Below are 20,690 nucleotides of genomic sequence, written 5' to 3'. Positions count from 1 at the left end.
AGCTGTATGTTCTTTTCAAAGCCCTGTTTTTGTGTTTTTGTGTCTAGAGCACATGGCCATTTCTCCAAATTCCATGTGACAAAAAGACAGTAAAGAATACAGATCTGAAACTTTACAGCACTGTATCTCGGCTACATTCCTGTGTAGCAACAGAGACTCTCCAGGGTTCCTGTGCTCAGCAACAAAGGTTTAGGGATTGTTTGTTTTAAAGAATTTTCCTCTTGAATGACCTTTTAAATTCCGCAGAGCCAGAGACACAGCTTACCATAAGATTTTTCAAGGATGTTTCACAACCATATGGAGCTTTCAGCAAGATGCAATGTGTGGAATACCCCTCAGCATAGTGTTACCTATTCTACTAATTGCTCACACCTTACCATTTCTGCTGACATCACAAACACTGAAGTAGGATGCTTTTTCCTTAAGGAATCTTGATTCATGCCAGAACCATGAAATCAATTTTTTCTTCAGTTAAGGACAGACATTCCTCCTGCCCTCGTTGTTTGAAAAGATTCAAAGAAACTTGCGGTTTCATATCATTTCAAGAATGTTTTCTTGTTACAGTTACAATACATCATTTACATATAATTGGTTTTGTGAGTACATGTGGGCAATGTGAGAACTTAAACTACTGTAGGAACTCAAATGTAAACCCTCATCACCTTTGAACAATTTACCTCGGATGTGAATTAGAGCATCAGGCAAGAGACACTTCACATCAGTTCAGTACTGCAGCTCATGTGTTGCCCCTCACAGAAAAATGCATCTGTCCCACCTCAAGAGCCAGCAAAGATGCAAAAGCAGGTTGGCCGCTTCCACGCACTCTGGAGATGCCTATCACACACTGCAGTTTTGTAGACAGACATGCAGCCATATCCACATGGAGGCATCCCAGGCCGAAGCAAACAAGCAATATGGAGACACTCAACTGTGGACACAGGTCACAGGTTCACAGTGTGCCCATCACCTTACATACACAAAACTCCCATATAAAACAGAATAAATATATAGAAGGTAGACTGCGCTGTCTGAAAAGAAATTACTAACAGGTAAACAGGCTAAACTGGGCCTGACTTTTGCAGTGGTGAGTAAAGAAACAAGATCTAGAGATGGGTTTTTTGGGTTCAGTTTGCTTTTTTTTTTTGAGCTGTGTACCAGAAGGAATACAAGGTCTTAATTGCTGAGCTCATATTCTCCTGATAAAGGCTGGCACTGACAGTTTACAGCAGAAGAAACTGAACCCAATATATACTGGCAAAATTGCCAGTATTTACACCTTTCAATCTTCCAAATTTTGTAACTGTGCAACTGCAAGACAAAATGAGAGATTAATGACAAAAAATAGAACACATGGGTTTTTGTGTGCGTCATGACTGCCTTGACAGCTGACTACAAAACCTAATTTAAAAGCCAAGGATTGTTCGGTTTTGTGGTTGTTTTCTCTCCCTTAAAGATAGGGGAGAATAAAACACAAGTAAACCTAAGACGGTGCTTTACAGAAGACATTCAGCTGAAATGTTGTCCTTTATTTTAAGCTGTCTCTTATATCAAATATATACTTCCCTAGTGAGTTAAGACACCAGAAGCAAAACTAATTATTAGAATTCTTGGGCTGCACTTGTGAACCAAGACCCATTTACAGTGTTTACAATGGTGACTATAAACAAGGTATCTAAGCCAGTGGATTTAGCCCACTCATCCAAGGAGGCAGAACATTCCAGTGCACCGAGAAACACATTCTATTTCCAGCTCTACCTGAAATTACTTTGTTCAACCTCTCCACTGAATTACTTGAAAGACAAGAAAGTGAACAATCTTTTTTTTCTTTTTAAATTATTAGCAAAGCAATTTTACTGAAGAACAAGAGCAAGTATTTCATAAAATCATAAAATGTAGAGATGAGGCTAAAATTCCCAGCTTGCATCTCAGACAGCAAGCACAGTTCTAAGTCAGAGGTATTCTATCATGCCACAGTGGATGCTACCAAAGGAAGAATGGAGACCTTATAGAACAATATACTTTGCATCTCTAAACAGAGCAAGAGCCATGAGTGATACTGATTAATGTCTCTACACACAAGACGAAAGCTGAGATTGACCTGTGCAAACTAAGAAATTCCCAGGTTTCTGGTTATCATGGGAAAACACTAAACCAAAACACTAGAACACAATTCACCCATGGGCAAAGGAACAAAACCTGACAGGGGTTCCTTTGTAGAGATAATCACTGAATAATAAGCTATAAATAAAGCAAACAAATGGCGAAAACCTGGGTGACTGAGAAGGTGAAAGTTGAACGAAAGACAGGTGTAGGGTCAAACAGAGAAGCAGACTGCTCACAGCCAATTCCATACTTTGTTACAGTGTTGAAGTTAAAGTTACCATACAAGCACTGACAGAAATATAACACAAGTGTTGCAACTGAAACAAAAGGCTCCACGTGAAATAAAATCTAAACTGAAGCCAGTTTAAATATATCATTAATAGCACTTAATATAGCCTAAAGCAAACAGAAGCAAAAGAAGACTTGTTCAGACTGAAAGCTTAACATGATATTACTGAATTCAATAAAACTGCACACTTGGGATGTAATACCCCGAGTTGTTGAGCACAGAGTCGAGTGACCTCAATCACAAGATTAAGCTGTTACACAGACTGAAAATTCGATTGTGAGAAACATACAAAAGACTGAGAAAGGAAAAAAAGATCTCTGGACTGGAAAGCATGGAAATATTTAGAATTTAATTTAAAAAATAAACCATTTTTACATTTAATCTATTTAAAAAAGTGGGACTATCTAATATTTGAAACATGCGTAAGTCCTCAAAGCACTGCTGTGCAACGCTGAGGCCGCAGTTTGTATTTGACAAGGTTTGACATTTGTTCACAGTACACTCTGCACAACTACCAAGAAAACGCAAGATCTGTGATTCATATTGTAAAGAAAGTATTGCCATTAAAGGCTGGACCAAACAGTTTTTGAACCAAACAGCAGAAAATGGCATCATATGTTAAGTAGAAGAACCTTTTGGGTTCATTCAGTGGTTACAATCAAAAAACAGATGGTAATCTGAGAATCTACATGGTTTCAAAGGAATTAAATGAAAATATCAAAAGAGAACATTTTAATCTGCCAACTTGAACAACACTGTGAAGCTGCTCTCTAATGGTGCAGCCAGACACTGGCAAATACCTCCTCAAGAGACAAGTTCCAAAATAAATTGTTTTGATTACATAGATTTTTCAGACTTCCTTTTAGCATATGTTCTATACAGAAGTGATCGATAAAATATTACTACATCAAATGTTCAAAGGAATTCCTTGTGCATGGAGTGCTAGCTTACTGATATAGGAGCCACTGCAAAGACATATGAAAAAAAGAATGTCACATATTAAAAATAGTAACAAAAAACTCTAAAATATGTTTAATAAAAAGCGCATTTTAAAACAGGAAAAATTCAACACAGGAATTGAGCTCTTTTCAAGGAAAAAGTATAATCCATCTTAAAAATATTTAAGAAACTTCAAGAATAAATATGCTGGTTTGCTGCACGATGACAATGTTGGAAATTTATCTCAGAAGTCTCTATTACATTGTGAGTGTGAATTCAGCATCATAGGTACAAATAAGTTCTTTATTGACAAAGAAAATTGGGTGACTGCCCAAAGAAATTTAGATACTTGTAGACCAAGTCATTTTCAATAACACAGTTGGAATGAAAAAGAATCTAATAAAGAATGGACATGCTGGAAGACAAGATGATTTAAAAATTCTCACCACATCACCGGTGCCAAAATATTCTTATGCAGAGCCATCAGAGTTTCCAGGGATGAAATACAAAATGTTCTGGGAGCCATGCAAACAGTATAAAAGACATTTTTCATCTGTAGATTTTGCCACAAGCCCATTAAGGTCTTAAAACATTGGCTTTAATAAAAGAAATTTTCAAGGGCTAAGTGCTGAGAGTTTAATGCCTTAGCGAGTAAGTGTTTACAGATTAAAAGCCTTGACTAAAACAAATAGGAATTCTTTGTCTCAATTTAGCAAGGAAGATTAAGTACACCTCTTTCAAGGATACAAAGACTGGCACTACATTTGCAGAAATGTACTTTGATATTGGAATATAGCCCAGATAGCAAGACATTATCAACAAATACACAACACGCATTTTTCTTCCTAACAAAGTGTTAAGTGTAAAGAAAGTACATGCGCAAAATTATTTATTTGCTCTCAAAAGATATGATGCACTATATAATGCAGTAAAACTGTCAATAGATTGCATTAAAAAACAAAACCCATAATAATAAACTACAAACCAGAAGTACAAGAACCGAAGTTAATTTAGGAGTAACACTTAAAACCGCATGGTATAATCTCTTCTGGCAAATTCTTCTACATGCGGTATACACAGTAGCATTGAAAAGAACAACCAAAAGTGACCTTCAGTATCACGGGACTAGCAACCGTGAGAATGGCTAGCAAGCAAAACGAGGAGAGAGGTAGAAAAAAAAACAATTAAGCCAACAGGTGAGATCAACCATTTCTTTACATTCTAAAGTGCTGAGACTGTCAGATACAAACTGTAATACACAGCAACACCAGAAAACAATTTTGTACTGTGAAGCACACAATAAGTAGGACTGTAACTACTGGCAGTGAATAGCAACTGAGTAGAACAGACAAGAAAGGCTTTCCTGAGAAATACAAGTTCTGTCTAATCTTTAGGTCCAGTAGTCCTTTCTAAGGAAAAAGAGCAGCCTGTCATATTATTTGGAATAACCAAATTTCTAACATACCTAGCACATGTATCTTGGTGGCATACAGTCACCACTCGTATTAGTCTCCTTCTCCCAGCACTGCTTAATGAATGCTACACTCTTTGTAACATTTTGTAAGCACTGGAGAGAATGAACTACATATGTAGTGTTAGACTAACAAGTTACAAAAGAACTTGATTGAGGAAGAGGAAAACAGCATTAGAAGACAAATAAAAATATTAGAGAAAAGCAAACGGAACAGCAACCTTATTTCACAGGGTCAGAGGGAGAAATCTGTTCAAAAAAACCTAACACAGAACGTGGGCAATTTACAGATTCATTCACTTGCCAGAAGAACCTGCTGCAAAATAATTATATCATTCCATATTGAATTGAGGGGCGGGAGAGGAGAGTAGTGGAAATCCTCTGTCACAGACAAAGCAAGACCCATGCAAATTTATTGCATGTCAGATCACCTTCTCAGAAAGGCATGCCTACCAGTTCAAATAAGGCAACAAACAAAATATACCGAAATCTGACAAAACAACGGGTACTTTTAAAGTGAAAATAGCACATGCCCATTCATGAAAGTCATCCTAAAGCCTCTTCTCAGGACACATTTTCCTAATCAACAAATCAAGATACTGTTGTGAATGCTCAAATCTTTGGCCATGTTAACTAAACAAACAAACAAAATTACTATAGCTAATAACTAGGGATTAAGAGATTATAAACATGAATGCATTGTGGTCTTACTATACAGTATCTTCCAAAACCAGGAAAAAAACAGAAGTTTGTTGAAGTTATTTTTATTGCATTAATCCTTACTTTTTTATCTACTTAATTTTGGAAGGGATCTCTTAGTTGACTACAGAAGAAGTTGCAATTTCTAGATTAAAAATGTAAAGCTTGAACTTGAAAATTCTAATGTGCTATTTTAGCAAAAAAAAAAAAAAAAATAAAAATATCAAGCAGCTGACCTAAGTAATTCTTGATTGTTAAAAATATTAATAAAGCAGCATACTGGGACCAACCATTCTATGACTCTATACTGATAAACTTTTGTTCTTTCGAATCATCTGCTTTTTATTCTTCATGTTTATCTTTTCTCATTATAAAGACAAACTTTCAAGCTCTGATTCAGACCATGATTCATGGGAGAATGGGCTCTCAACACAGAACAGAAACCCACACAAGTTTCTGCAGATTTGGATTAATAATATCTTGCGTCAGTTTGACATAAACGATTTGGGAAAGGTAAAGGCAAAAAGCAGCTACCACTACTTGAGCCAATTTTAACTCCACTGTTAAATATAGCCCACTGAACAATATCCCCCTTACCTGATAATAACTAAATAACTAAAATTTTACCTGGCCCTTACATAGACATATATCACCCACAAAGCAGTTTTCCTGATAATTTTAGAATTTTTTCTTGATATCTTTTTTACCTCTACCTAAACAAAAGTCCAGTATTTTTATTTGTGTATTTTACACTCTCTGTTAACATGCTACTTTGCACTTGTGACAAGGCAACAAAAAGGCCCCAACAGCCACTCATGCACCATTTCTCTGTGCAGGTGCTCCTTCCCAAATTTACACCTGTTCAGTCAAGTTTGATCTTCTAGAAAAGTTTGCAGTACGGAGCATACCATAAATCTAATACTGTATTTGTATTAGATAACGAGATTCATGTAATTTGTATGAAGTGTCAAATGTATGATTTACAGATACAGCATCATTTTCAGAAATGTTGTGAAATAGAGTAAGGTAGAAGTAAGGAAAAACATTCAAGTAGATGTAAGATATGTAAGGAAACCAGTCCAGTAACCATCATGAGTGTGAGACTAGCTCATACTAAAGGAAGATAAAAAGAAAATTAGAGACCACAGATTACAAAACAGTACTGGTCTTCGCTCTATGTCTTCTCTGCAGGGAGGGACAGAGATTTTTAAATAACACGACCAAGGACACAGCACTAGAAACCCTCTAGGGAACATGAACCCTTGGACAGGGTGTTAACATTTTAATGACGAGTTTTAAAGTCTAATGCGAATATGTTTATAATACATATATTATCCTTGTCTTGACAGACTACAGAAACCTACTTTATGTTCAGTTCTTGTCTATTAACAAATTTATTTGTAAGTTATCTAAATCTAATTAGCTGCTGTATTTAGGAAGGGAAATTAATATACCAGACTATAGCAATGATCCTAACACAGCTACACAACCTTTGTAGTTTTAGGACTCCCTAAGATCATCTATTACAGGTTTGCACTATACAGCCCATAACAACCTGTTCCATTACAGTAACAAATGCACTGCCATGAAAAAAGGCCCCTGAAGTTAACTAGTTATAAGCCTTATGGGAAACACCAGGAACGCAGAAAATGGCATTCAGTCTCAATCTCACTCATACTCTTAGAAGAATCATCCATTATGTTCTCTCTTGCTTTCTGCTTTTAGGGTTCTCAAAAGCTCTAGAATTGCAACTGCCAAATACACCTTTACTGGAAAAAACACACTAAACTTTAGTTAAAGAAATTAACGTACCTGAAAATTGTTTTAAAAGTTACACTTCGTATTATCGTTCTTGGTTTTACTCTCAACTCAGAGACATGGTTTTTAAACTGTGTTACATAATTATGATGCACACTTCCCTATATATATATATATATACACACATATTTTTTAAGATAGAATGTCTGCAATTAGCATAGCAATAGATTAAGTCTGTGGAAGCTAGCACACACATCATTCACAATGTGAGGTGTCACAGCAAGAGCAGAGAACATGCCAGAGAAATACAGAAATAAATCTCAACTGTCCACTCTGCTTCATTTTAATGTTCCCCTTTACATAAGAATTGATTGTGTAAATAGCGAAGTTTATACAAAAAATATAAATATTTACTAGTTGTGTCAGATATTAGATCTTTTCTAATATATTTTCTAATATATGAGTAAAATATTTCCTAGGACTGATCATTATGCAATAGTTATCTTGTAAGCATTTTATTTTTATTATTTTCATAACTAATAAATGCAGCATCAATACTTACCTGCAATTTCTTCTATGGAATTAGCTCTCATGTCCAAAAGGACTGTGCCATTCAGGATACAGCTCCTCAGCTCAAACAAGCTATGAAGTGACAGCGTGGCAACATAGGGCTTGCTCCACCTCTCTCCACCATCCTCTACATCTTCTTCAAACTTCAACCACCTGTACAAACAACCAATTTTATAACTCCGTTGCTCATAAGAAATTAAGTATCAATTACTTCTACGGATATTGAAAGATCACTGTTAAATGTGTTTGAATTTCACTTTATTCTTCCTTTGTAGGAAATACTAGAATCTTCCCTTGTCTGGTTCTTCCTATATAATGCTGTATTATACCATTTTTGAAGATAAATTCTGATCACACAGATTAAAAGAGAAGCATATTAAGTAATTATTACTGTATTTTACAGAAAATTTGAGCAAATCTTTGGCGTACAATGATATTTCTATAATAAAACAAGTAGTATGAAAAAAATTGAGAATTTCTGGTAGAGAAAAAGAAAAGCTATACATCATCAGAACACAGGATAGAACTTTCTCCAGTTAGTCTTCATTTTGGACTAAACATAACAAAGAGACATATTTCATTTAAAGTAAACATACTGACATATTCACACTTCACAGAATTGCATCCAGTACCATCACCACAAAAGCCTATTATGAACTTGTTTTAAGTTGTTAGTTACTTACCTGCACTAAGCTAATCATAAAGGCAGTTTAAACGTGCAAAATTTAGGCTACTTTTCGCGTAAAAGCTAATTAAAATGAAAAACCTCACAGGCACATACAAGTACACACAAGCAATGTGTAAACACTTGTGAAGTCTTTCAAGCCCCAATTAAGGCCTTATTAAGGTAAAACAGTCACATGAATGGCATGAAATATCACTTCAGACACCAATAATATCATATCTCACTATTCTGAGTCTCGTTCTCCTGTTCTCAGGTTCCATGTAAATCTGCAGAGACAACATGAAACTGGCATGAGAGGATCAAGTCTTTTTTTACTAGCCAGCTGGATGAATTTCTTGCATGACTTTTTAATTTTTTACTAATTGAAATTACACTAAAATGATAAAAGAATACTAAACAAACAAAAAAAAAAGAAAGAAGAAAAGTCTGTTAACATATGCAAAAATGTTTTAAATTAAAGTTATTAAGTCTTTCAAGCATACACAGATGTTGCTGTGTGAAGCCATACAGCCTGCCAGCTTGGCAAGGTCTGAACAGCTACAGCCACAGCACAAGTCACTTGACACAATAGCACGCAGCTATTTCATATGGACCAGGCAGCAGAGGAGCCAAGCTGAGCCTCACACCTTGACAGCACCTTCACACTTACTTCCAGACAGCAGGGAAGTACAGAGCCTTAGGACCTCTGAAGCTAAGCAATTTCCAGTTTTACCAAGCAGCCCAGTAACACACCAAACACAACTGGCCTCTTCTGTTCCCAGCCCACCCGCCTATCTCTGCTCCTACTTGTTAAATATGCCCGTGTACATGTACTCTAGACAATTCTCTCCTTTCAGTCCCTGTGTATCAGACTCTTCCCCTCCTGAGGCCACCCTGCGAGCAACCAATACTTCAGTGACCCCACTCATCATCAGCATATAGGCTCCATTCCTGATGCATTCCATTTCTTCTAACTGTACAGAACATGAAGTTGGAGACTTTAACATGATCTATTTTATAGTCTTTTCTGTCTGCAGCAAAGAGCTGGAGTATACATTCAAAACCCGCTCAAGAGTCAACGTATAAATGTAATCTTACAATCTCCACATGAGTTTTGCCTTCCTATCCCAATTTGAAAATAAACAAGCATATCAGAGACAAAACAGAAGTGACAAACCTAAGTTTTTTGTGACTTAATATCTTTGAAGAATGTTCTGATCCAGTGAAGATGCATTTTCACTTCATAGTTTTTCCCTAGTACATCCATTTATTCTCACTAATAAGTTACTTTCTAACTATGGACAGAGGTTTATTTTCATTAAAACTCAAGCCTAAACACTTTCCTGTTGGTTCCAAAGTGTCTTTCTATTTTCCTTCCTACAATACATTCTTTTCTTTTCCAGAAACATAGCGATATTCTCCCTAAAATTTTCATTTTATATTAGCAGATGAGTCTTAACAGTTTGGGTAAAACTTGCCACAAACCAGGCACTATTTTCCAGCCACGATCACAAGAGGTTATTAGGATAGATTTTAACATGAACTTCTTTCCTAACAGCTGCAATCTGCAACTATACTATTGTGTGTATAAAGTACAACTGGTTTGCGTCAATGTGCTGCTCTACAAGCTTACTGGAGATATTTTTTTCAGAACAGAAACATCATGCATTCTTCACACAAAAAATATTAAAACTGATTTTTATTGATTTTAAAAGAATGTTTCTTCTGGCTTGAAATCAATTAATGGGGGAAAAAATAGTAAATTTTATCACTGTGTCCACATAACTACGTCATTCCATGGATAGGAAAGCCTAAAACAGATCCTGGAATGGAACAGGCTGCAACAGCAGTGCACTTTTTCTTGTTCTTACTAATTAATCTGCAGGAATGCTTTTGCTCATGAGAGATGTTGAGGGTTAGGGGGGGAAACCACCAAGCTTCGGTTAAATCCTATCCATGGTTCCCTTTGATATGTTACTATTTTGATCAAATAAGAACAAAACATCCCAAGTATCTTGAGCAAAAAGCATAAAACCATTTTTTAAAAATTGTAAACCTGAACTGTTTGTGCACTTTCAATCAGACAGAAAATACGAAGATGCGGATTTACTGCATCAGAGTGAACCCACCCCTTCAGTCCATGCAGAGCTTAGTGAAATGAATACAGAATTACTTAGTGCCATCATTCTCATTAAAGACAATTAATGACCTCTATCCTTTGAATTTTAATTCATCTACATGGCATTATGTCCAATGCTAGACAATAAGATTAACAAATACTGCTAGTGGCATTTTTCACACAGGTGGAAAACATGTAATAAGGCTGGAAGAGCAACAAAGGGTGCATCCTTTCCATGCCATGCTTTTAATCAAATTAGTACCTTAGAAATCCTGAATCAACCACTGAAATTGAAAGGGATCCAGTGTATTAGTTTCTAAGTATATGATCTTGCATATTGAACACTGTCCCATTTCTATTACTCAAAGTCTCTTTGCTCTTTGTGTATGATATCCTTATTTCTAGAGTAACAATACCTCCTGATTTCTTATCATCGGCAAGTTTCATTACTACAGTCCTAGTTTTGTCATTCAAGAATAAAGCTATTTATAAAGACTAATTCTTCAGAAGTTAGTTGTCACTACCTTGCACACCAATAGTTTTTAATCTTTCAGCATGACCTACTGCACCTGTTCAGTTAGTTCCTTACCCACTAATACAATTTTACACTAGAACAGTTTAAGTAATAAATTCCCACTGCTGTATCATATCAAATACTTCACTAAAATAAAGATCCACTGTTTCTTTGTCAGAAAAACAAAAATTAATTCTCTGATTAAACAGCATTATTGTTAGTCTGACATGATACACCACTGTACTGCATTTGATCCAATTTTCCAGTTAGCTACAAGTCTACAATTATTATTTCCTTCACATATTGCTCTAAGCCCTGCATAGCTCCAAAATCTGTTCATCCCAACCAATTTTATCTTTTTTTGAACAGTGCTGCTGCATTTGTAGTACAACAATGCACCCGAGAGATTCACAGGAAGACAGGATTTACCATATCCATGAAATACATGTTCTTTCATCTCTCTAGGATGGAAATTATTGCACACTCTTATTTGCACAGATAAAGCACTTCGACTCTTGTTTCAGTTTTGAATTTGGTCATTTCACTGCCATCTCTTCCTGTTCTAACAGCCAGCCACCCCACGTCAAATGCTGTCTGCAATTTTTGGATCCAAAGTGAAGATCATTTATCAGTTCCTTCTGCATGGCAACCAAACTCTTTATTTTCATCTTATTTCTAAAGTTAAAGAAATTTTTAGTATTAGCTATTATACTTCACTTTTGTATTTTCTGAATATAGTTTTCTTGGCTGTGCTTTGATGTCCTTTTTCAACAATCTCATCTTGCTCCTGTTAAACATTTTTGATTCTTTAGTTCCCAAACGACAACTGGAAAGGCTGTACATAGAGACAGATCAAACCGTTTATATAGACAGAAAACCCTTTATTTCACCTATTCCTTTCAAATTCTATCTTATTTATGTTAATAAAAATTGTTCTCATTTTTCAGAAACACAATTCTGCAAAGGATTTTTTTTTTTTAGCTGAACTAAAGAAGCTTTTTCCCTACCTAAAACTAACCTAAGCCATGGTGATTTTTATTTTTAATCACAGTAGAAGCTGATACCCTTCTTGGAAGGTTCTATATATTCTTAATCAGTATGAGAACACTGCAGATGATTAACTTGAATAGATTTACTCTCTCTGAATATTAATAAGATTAGTTAGGAACATTACTACATTAATTTTGCAGCACAACCCCCATATGAGAATTTTGTACATGTTAAGATCTATATTTAGCATCTGTCTATGCCTCTTATAGACAGATAAGGAAAGTGAAGGTCATAGAAAATTCTGTGTCCCTCTTGGAAACCTGGAATTTGCAGTAAAACTAAAGGGAAGCTAACAGCCATATTCATTCTAAGCAGCCCACATATGTAGCTCCTCACAAAATCAAAAAAAGGGGGAGGGGAGAGGAAATAAAAACCTCATACAACCAGAAGAAAAAAAAAAAAAACAAAATAACCCAACATTGAATACTCAAAGTCCCAAAATCAACTGTTCATTGATAGCTAGAATATGTAAAAATTTTATTGCTCCAAAGTAATCTCATTCCTCACTTCAATCTTTTTATAATGGTAACTTTATCTGCTTCTTGAGGATTCAAACAGAATACAAAGTTTGAAAGTTTCTCAAAATGATGAGCTAAAATATTAATAAAATCACTAATTTTTAATTTATATATACAGATGATATGTTTACTTTGATATTTTTTCCCCTTGATATTCACTCTGACCTATATTTCATAAATCCAGATCAAAACATTTGGCTCTGGGAAACAACAAATACAGTTGTAATACTAGCAGTCCAAGGATTAAAATTATGGTTTTATTTAAGCTTTATACCCAAAATCTGTTCCTGATCTCACCACAGCTTTCAAATCATTCTTCAATATGCCAGCAACCAATAGCTACAGATAATTTTTAAAAACTCACGAGAACACTCACCTTGCTGTCTCCCTCCACTCCGCATCCTCTCCTTCACGCCAACAAATTTCATCAAGCTCAGTAAAAAGATCATGAGGAATGTGTTCCTCATCATCGTCTTCTGTACCCAGAATAAACTGCACCCTTTGTGATGGGGTATCTGGGGAAAAACAAAAATATAAACTCCAGAACACCATTTTTACTTTTCCAAGCAAGCAAATATTTAAAATTTCATGAGATTATCACTTAGTGCCACACAGAAAATATGATTATAGTTATACTGTAAAAATATTCATATACAAACACCTTCAGACTGAGGCCTCTTTATTTATCATAGTTGTCTAGTCTGCTAATTAAACAATCTCATCTAAAGATAGAATGTGATGTACAGAAATAGTGATTATTGGAACCTGGAATGTTATCTCACAGAAAATAGCACAGACAGCAGCATAGATGTTGCTGATAAAACTATTTTACTCCAGTGTTACAACTACTCTGCCACATCTTAAGTCTAAATCTACAGATCCAGCTGAGCTCACAAAGCTGGTATACTAAATGTACATTCTTTGTTTTACCTTTTCTGCAGAAAGAAACCGGAAAAAAGCTCTATAATGTCAATATACACTGGGAAGTTCAACAAGAATACATCACCATCTACACACCTACCACTCCCTGCCCCTTTGTAAACTGTTTCTACATGGTTAGGCTGTTACAAATGAAGAAGTCGTTTATCTGTCCCAATTTCTCTATTTTACTCTTCCTATCTCAGTCTTCTCTTTGCTAGTTATTTTTCTTCATAACCTTTCAGTGCAAAACACTAAATGCATTTTAGAGAAATACTATTTGTTTTTCACATCACTCAGAAAATTTCCAGAACTCAAAAGGTACCTTAACATACACGTATATTCAGTGTTCATAGCTCAAATTCTGTAAGGCTCTTTAAGAAAAATAAATCCTATTTGTTTATTTAGATGTAAATCTCAAATGAACAAGCTCCGGAGGAAATCCAGTCTCTCTGAAAATACACAGTTCTTTTTTCTGATAATGTATTTTGTATTTCTAAGAGGAACCAAAAGCCCTTTGTAAGAGCTGATAGGGTCCAGGCTGCCAGTCAACTGAAAAATTGATTATCCAGCAGAACAGCTCAGCGATTCCTTGAACACTCTCTAAATGAAGTTCTGTTCTACAACTGTATTTGTATGACAACCTACAGTATTTTCCATATACCAGTGATGAGCATCAACGCATAGGATCCTCAAGCTCACTGAATTTTGGAAAAACTGAGATAATAGACTCACCAAATGCTAGCTGAAGGGCAAATACAGCTCTAATCAAAAATAATTAAATGGGCAACCGATTCAGAAGATTAAATTCAGCAGTACAGATACCTTTTTTGGTAGCAGTAAATTTGCTATAGCAAAAAAATACAAACAGTACCTGACAGTTTTCACGTAAGGTCTATTTGCTTAAGCAGAGTGTAAAGATATGGTATGGTCTAGGCTACTTACTCCTTCACAAAGCAAGGAAATGAAACCCAGGAAGAAATACTGGAGAGAAAGGAGAGAAAGACAAGCTCAGATACTACTAAGCTTTAGGGGATGGAACTGCAGGAGGACAGGCAAGAGGACAGAAATCACTAGTGGTGAAGCATTGAAGAATACCCTTTCTTTTGTTACTCTCTCTCTTACTCTTCAGTCCTCTCTTTTCTTTAAGGCCATTTCAACCTCTATTCTAGACCCCCTCCAGCCTCTCTTTACATATTTCTGTTTACTTGGGGATTTTTTTAATTCTTTATGTTCTTGATATCCACATGTTGGTATGTTCTAGAGAAGGATAACGTAAACACAAACATCAAGATTTAATCCGAGACTAGATAGCATATTCTGGTCAAGAAGGGTGCAACTTGTTAAGATTATTTCCCAAAAGGAAAAAATTCAGTGACATACGAACTTGCAAAGGGCAAGTGCACATGACAAGTAACAGAACATGGAGAACAAGCTGCTCTGGTAGAGAGCTGGACTGCAGTGAGAATCTGAGAATAAGCATTGCCAGGAACATCCTGTACTCTTGATAAAATCAGCACTAGAACTGATTTAGAGCAACAGCTACTATTAAATAATAAATGAGTAGTGCTATACAGCAGAGCTGCAGTTTTATGAAAGTTATGATACTCATACAAATGCACACTTTCAGCGTGGCAAAGAAAGCAGAGGATCAGAAATCTCTTGAAGTCAGGTGAGCAGTAACAAGGAAACATGTTACTGCTGTGACCTGTTCTTACCAGGTCTTCTGTGTAACACAGCTACTTCACTGACAACAGTGAAGAATCCATATATGAAGCCATATAAGAAGCCATATATGTTAATCCATATATGAAGCCATATAAGAAGCCATATATGTTAATCCATATATGAAGCCATATAAGAAGCCATATATGTTAATCCATATATGAAGCCATATAAGAAGCCATATATGTTAAAATATGCACTAAATTATTTTCATCCTCTCTAAGACAAGAGTAAAACTAGCTTGTAGATTCTGGCTAACTTTCTTTGCTGCTGTAATTTGTACTGTTGTCTGAAACCTGTAAACCATAGGTGGAGTTTCAGATGCCAAGCTGGGGGGGGGGGGGGGGGGGAAGAACCTATTGTTTGCTTCATAGTACAATAATTTTATTTCAAGGGCAAACCCCTAAGAAAATTAAACAATAGGAAAACAATAAAATTAAAAAAGAAAATCTGTTGGTTCCACTTGTAAAACTGAGTTAACAGGATTACTCACGTGAGCAATGCCAGATGGATTTGGCTCTTATTCATCAGAGTAATAAATACCAAATATGTCATTAATGTATTATATGGAAAATGAGTAATCTATGATTCAAAAACAGAATGAAAGAATACTTCAATTGCTGACTGTCAAACTATGATAACTTAATCCACAATCTAGAAGCATAATATCTGCAATTTAGGACACTCAATGTTTTTGAAGTCTGGGAAAACAGAAATCAGCCTGAATACTACCTGTGTCTATCCCTATTTCAAGCAGTACAGCCAACATTAAAAAAATCCTTTATATTATTATTGCTATTTCTAAAAAACAATGAAAGTAATCTAGATTAAGCTAAAAAAATAAAAATAAAATAAATTAATGGTACTCATTTGTTACATTAGTATTTCTATAACTGCAGTTATTTTATATCAGAGCACAGATGTATTAGAAGCAATTAGAACTCGAGTTCCACAGAAAGCAGCTGCTGATTCTCCCAAGTAAATGGCCCATCACCAGCTCAGGAAATCCTCCAGGATCAGCTGGGACTGGGCACAAAGTCTGGTACATGACAGGAGCAGGAGTACCACCAACAACAACCAATGCTTGGCTAATGAGCAATCTCAGTAAGGAAAAGCCAAAGCAGCTTCTGTTTGCTGTGGCTCCACAATGGGAGCCTCCTGCCAGACTCTGTGTTCCTCTGGGCTTGCACCCACATCGTATGTGTAGCACTCACACAGATAACAAAACTACCTCTGATACATCAATTTCATTGCCTGCATAGAAAACCTGAATATTTTAGTTTTAAAAATCTGTATAACTACTGCATTGTCAAAAGGGTAAAAATTAAGGCCTGGTGCATAAGCTCTTGTCAAAAGCACAAATTCACACTGGAGTTCAGAGCCGCAGAAAAGTGACTCTGCAGCAACCTGACATACTGCTCACTACACAGGCTCTTTGTAAAGTCATTAGCAACTCTAAAACGAAAGCAAGATATGGGCACAGACATACCAAAACAGCTGAACTGAAAGCCAGAAATGCTAGTAAGCTGACTCCCAGAGGGCAACACAATGAGCTGCTCCCTGGAACAGCGCTGTATGCAGGTAGCGGGAACAGTGGCCTATATCACCATCACACCTTGCAGAAGACAGGTAGGAAAGAACCATAACTGCCCTTTTCTCCTTTAACATATCCCCAGGTGCAACCACAATTCTGGGTCAGGACTGCTCCCTCTTGCCCAACAGAACAAGGTTTCTGAGATAAGACAGCAGGATCATTCTCTGCCCCTCCACATAAATGCATCCCAGCAAACAACCTGCTCCATTGCACCAGAGTGAGCCACATCTCCTCCTCAGCGAACACCAGGATTTCCCATGAGACAAACCACCCTGCCATCAGTCAGAACTGCACACAATCTGTCCAAGCCATACCACAATAAAAAACACATGGAAAATGTATTGAATTTATATTACAGAAGTTCACACAAGGTAGCAAACATCATAGATAAAATGGAAGGAAGTATTCCCTTGCTTCCTCCTTTGCGACTTCAGCCCTATATGTATAATCTTGTTTCAGGAAGCTCTCTCTGCATTTTCTTCCCATTAATTGTTTCCATCACATCAAGGCTACGACAAATAATCTTATATTTTGGATCTGACAATACGGGCAATTCCCAAGCTTCAATTATCATCTGAAGCATAACTGAAGTTATGGTACTTTATATTAATCCAGATTTCCTGCAATCTGTTCCACAGCTGCCCAAAGATTCAAATTTCTAATTCCATTGTTCAGCAGACAAAGCCTATATAGTTAAGGTTAGGAGTTTCTCTTAACAGCCCTATTCTTTACAAATAATTCAATTTGCACCATTAATACCCCTTCAACATTTGAGGTTAGGTACCAAATTGCCAGCGGAGTCCTTTTATTACGCTTTCTTCAAGCCCCTCTAGTAACCAAGAGAAGTTCCCCTTTGCAATTCATTTTTATTTGCATTACCTTCAAAGAGCCTTTTCTGAACCGTGTGTGCAGTCTTCTGTTAGCATCACCTCCAGAGCTGCTCAGCTTCCCTTGCCACATCCAATAGCATGAATTACAAATTTAAGCCTATTTAAAACTAGAGATTATTAAAGCCAGATTTCTTAACAGAACAAACCAAACCTTGCAAAAGCCCCAACAGTATCTAGTCCTAGAAAACACCACAGGAGAATGAAATCAAACCCCAGTATCCACAGCTGTGTTCACTTCACTCTTACAAAACCTGTCCTTAAAGACACCCTGCTGAGAGCTAAAGTCTTCCTTTTCCAGCCCATTTTAAAACAGAAACATATCTTTAACTCATGAGCGGAAGTACATGAGCAGTTTCACTGATTACAGGCAAAATAACCAGACATCAAGAAAATACTGAATATTGCCACTAAAATCCACACGCATACTGAGCAAGTGCAACCTAACCAGCCAAAGGGAAATCTATTGCAGAATTTCAGCACCGCCATGACCCATAGCACTGACAGAGCAGTCCCAGGCAGCTCGTGGCCATGCAGCCCACCAGGGCTGGCACGCATTGCCCTTCCAACAAGATGCACAAGGAGCTACTCTAGACTAGAAACAGCTTCTTTTTTTTTTTTTTTTGCCAAACTAGTTTTAATTTATATCAACTCCCTAATTCACAGAGCAGTTGAAACACTTGAGCCATGCAAAAAGCTGTGGAGGAGGGGAGCTTAAAGAGGCCATGAAACTGGGTCTTTAATTACAACAGCAGCATTTCAGCTGGAAACAGTAAACCTCTTCAATAAAGCAAACAGTGTTACTGCATTTTTAACCAGAGTGGTAATTTCACTGGATTTCTCTTTTTCTTCCAAAAAATTGTAAGGCAAGTTGGTGGAAATCCAGAATAATGAAATCACTTCGCTTTCAATTTTTACTACCCAAAAAAGCCTCTCCATGAGCAAGCCATGTAATCTGCAAATCACGTGATTCAAAGACACATTGTTATGGCAAAATGGAAACATCTTGCACAACCTCATCTCATCAGGAGGCAACAGACAGACAACAAGAATCAGGTGTGGTGGAAACAGAAATAAAACTTGAGTAACTGATCTGTGCCCCCAAAGGGCACATTACCTATATATTCTTTGTATTATTTGTCTACAAGCTCTGAATCTAAGAGAACACTGAGAATACTCAAGGTACCTTTGAAAAGTGACAGTAGGAGATCAAGAAAAAGCTTATGAGCTGCCGTCAGAATGTTCTAAAAAATCTGTTCTCTGCAAACACTATCTCAGGAAGTAGCTGGTACAGCTTTTCCAGACAGGACTCAAAGAAAGTGACACGAAGCTTCCAGCCGTGGGCATTACACTGAATACAGGGGTTTTCTAGCCATGCTGATGCAAAGAAAACTGTTTAAGAAATTGTTTTTCACTGGGTAGGAACCTGGTGGCACTTGTCCACTGAGTGGGGCCTGCACAGTCTCACAGCACTATGTACTGCACAGCTAATTGAAGCAGTAACAGCAGAGCAAGATCTGCACCTAATGGTACTTCACAGATGAAGTTATAACTTACAAAGTTATAGATTATGACAAAAAATAATGCTTCGCCCCATGCTTGGTTAACTGAGCAGTCTGGAGCACTTCATGTCTGAATATTTCAGGCCTTTACTTGTTCCAGCATCTCTATTATTCAGTTGGTGCATCGTTTATTATAGCTCCTTTCATACTTCACTGCTTCAAAACACTGCTAATTTATTCTCTTGTACGTAGAAATCCAATTTATTTTTCTGACTTATCTCAAGCACGGCTTTCTATCAGCTGCGCCCACAATGCTTATTTTCTCTGTCTTTATTCTTGTACCTGCTCATTGAAACATTTTCTTTCCCTTCCTCCCTCTCAGTTCTCAAGAATACAGCCTCCTACCATTCAACAGAAATATGTTAAAAGGCATCTAGAGAAGAGGCAGCTAAGCATTTCTGCGTGTTCAATTAAATCAGAATGATTCACAAATTAAGGGAATATTTTGGATCCGATCTCTTAGGTAGCAGTACCTCACAGTAAGTTATGCATCAAGAGTAAGAAGTGCATTTGTCTTCCTTGCAACTTCCTTCAGCCTCTGGATACTGATATAACCTTGTGGTCACTGGGAGATGAGAGCTAAGAAGCATTACTGAGGTTTAGTGGATTCAGATTTAGCGTGAGAAGTATCTGTTGCTCCCTCTGAGTAAATAAAAGCATAGAAAAACTATGTTTATATTCTCTTGAAAGGAAATGCTTTTCCCCAGGCAGCACAACCACCTATTTGAAACTCCTGTAAGGAAAATTCACTGTAAAATCAAGGATGTGGATATAGACTATGATTAATCCCTGTATAATTTTGTCTGTCTGTTTGCTCTGTGTTCAACCCCTCCATCACTGTATAACTGTCAGATTTACCTTCGTAAGACAAATCCCTTCCACTGCTGTCTATGCGATGCCACATTTCTGCCTGGCTGGACAGAAGTCAACACTCAAAGTCTGGGTCTCTGGCCAGTCAGTCAAAGGAAAAAACCCTCAAATTTCTCTAAATAGATATTATTTCAGGGTGGAAAAATTGGATACTCCCAGACCTTTCTGAATGTTTGGTAGTTCTGTATTTGGCTTGTTATCACCCAAGTATTTTGCAGAGTATCTTCAGCATTCTGGATCCAGAGATTACTTCTATATCTTATGTGTCCTGGGCTTTTTTATAAAAATAATGATTTATGTTACCTACACACCGCTTAATTCATAGCTGTAATACCTTTACAAGTGAAAATGTGACTTGCAAAAGTGCATTCCTGTTACTTCAAACAAGTACGGCTGTAGAAAAGTGATGTGAACAACATTTTACAAATGCACTTCAAAAT

At 36.6% G+C, this 20,690-nt stretch overlaps 1 protein-coding gene across 8 annotated transcripts in view; it reads right to left on the bottom strand.

The window, feature by feature from the left end:
- Positions 1–20,690, bottom strand: part of SLC4A10 (solute carrier family 4 member 10) — a 151,049-nt gene that overhangs the window by 59,209 nt on the left and 71,150 nt on the right. For all 8 annotated transcript variants that reach the window (XR_009743105.1, XR_009743103.1, XM_061451910.1 and 5 more), the window contains 2 exons: positions 13,071–13,209; positions 7,822–7,982 (listed from right to left, as the gene is read on the bottom strand). Coding sequence is in view for 6 of the 8 variants with exons in the window: in XM_061451910.1 (XP_061307894.1) it covers positions 7,822–7,982; positions 13,071–13,209 (300 nt within the window). In the remaining 2 variants the exon portion in view is untranslated. The remainder of the gene's footprint in view (positions 1–7,821; positions 7,983–13,070; positions 13,210–20,690) is intronic.

This window comes from Pezoporus flaviventris, unplaced genomic scaffold, assembly GCF_033815535.1.
Source record: "Pezoporus flaviventris isolate CSIRO_AGI_PZ_B2104156 unplaced genomic scaffold, CSIRO_AGI_Pfla_v1 ptg000001l, whole genome shotgun sequence".
NCBI classification, from domain to species: Eukaryota; Metazoa; Chordata; class Aves; order Psittaciformes; family Psittacidae; genus Pezoporus; species Pezoporus flaviventris.
This window is presented reverse-complemented; position numbering and strand designations above follow the sequence as displayed.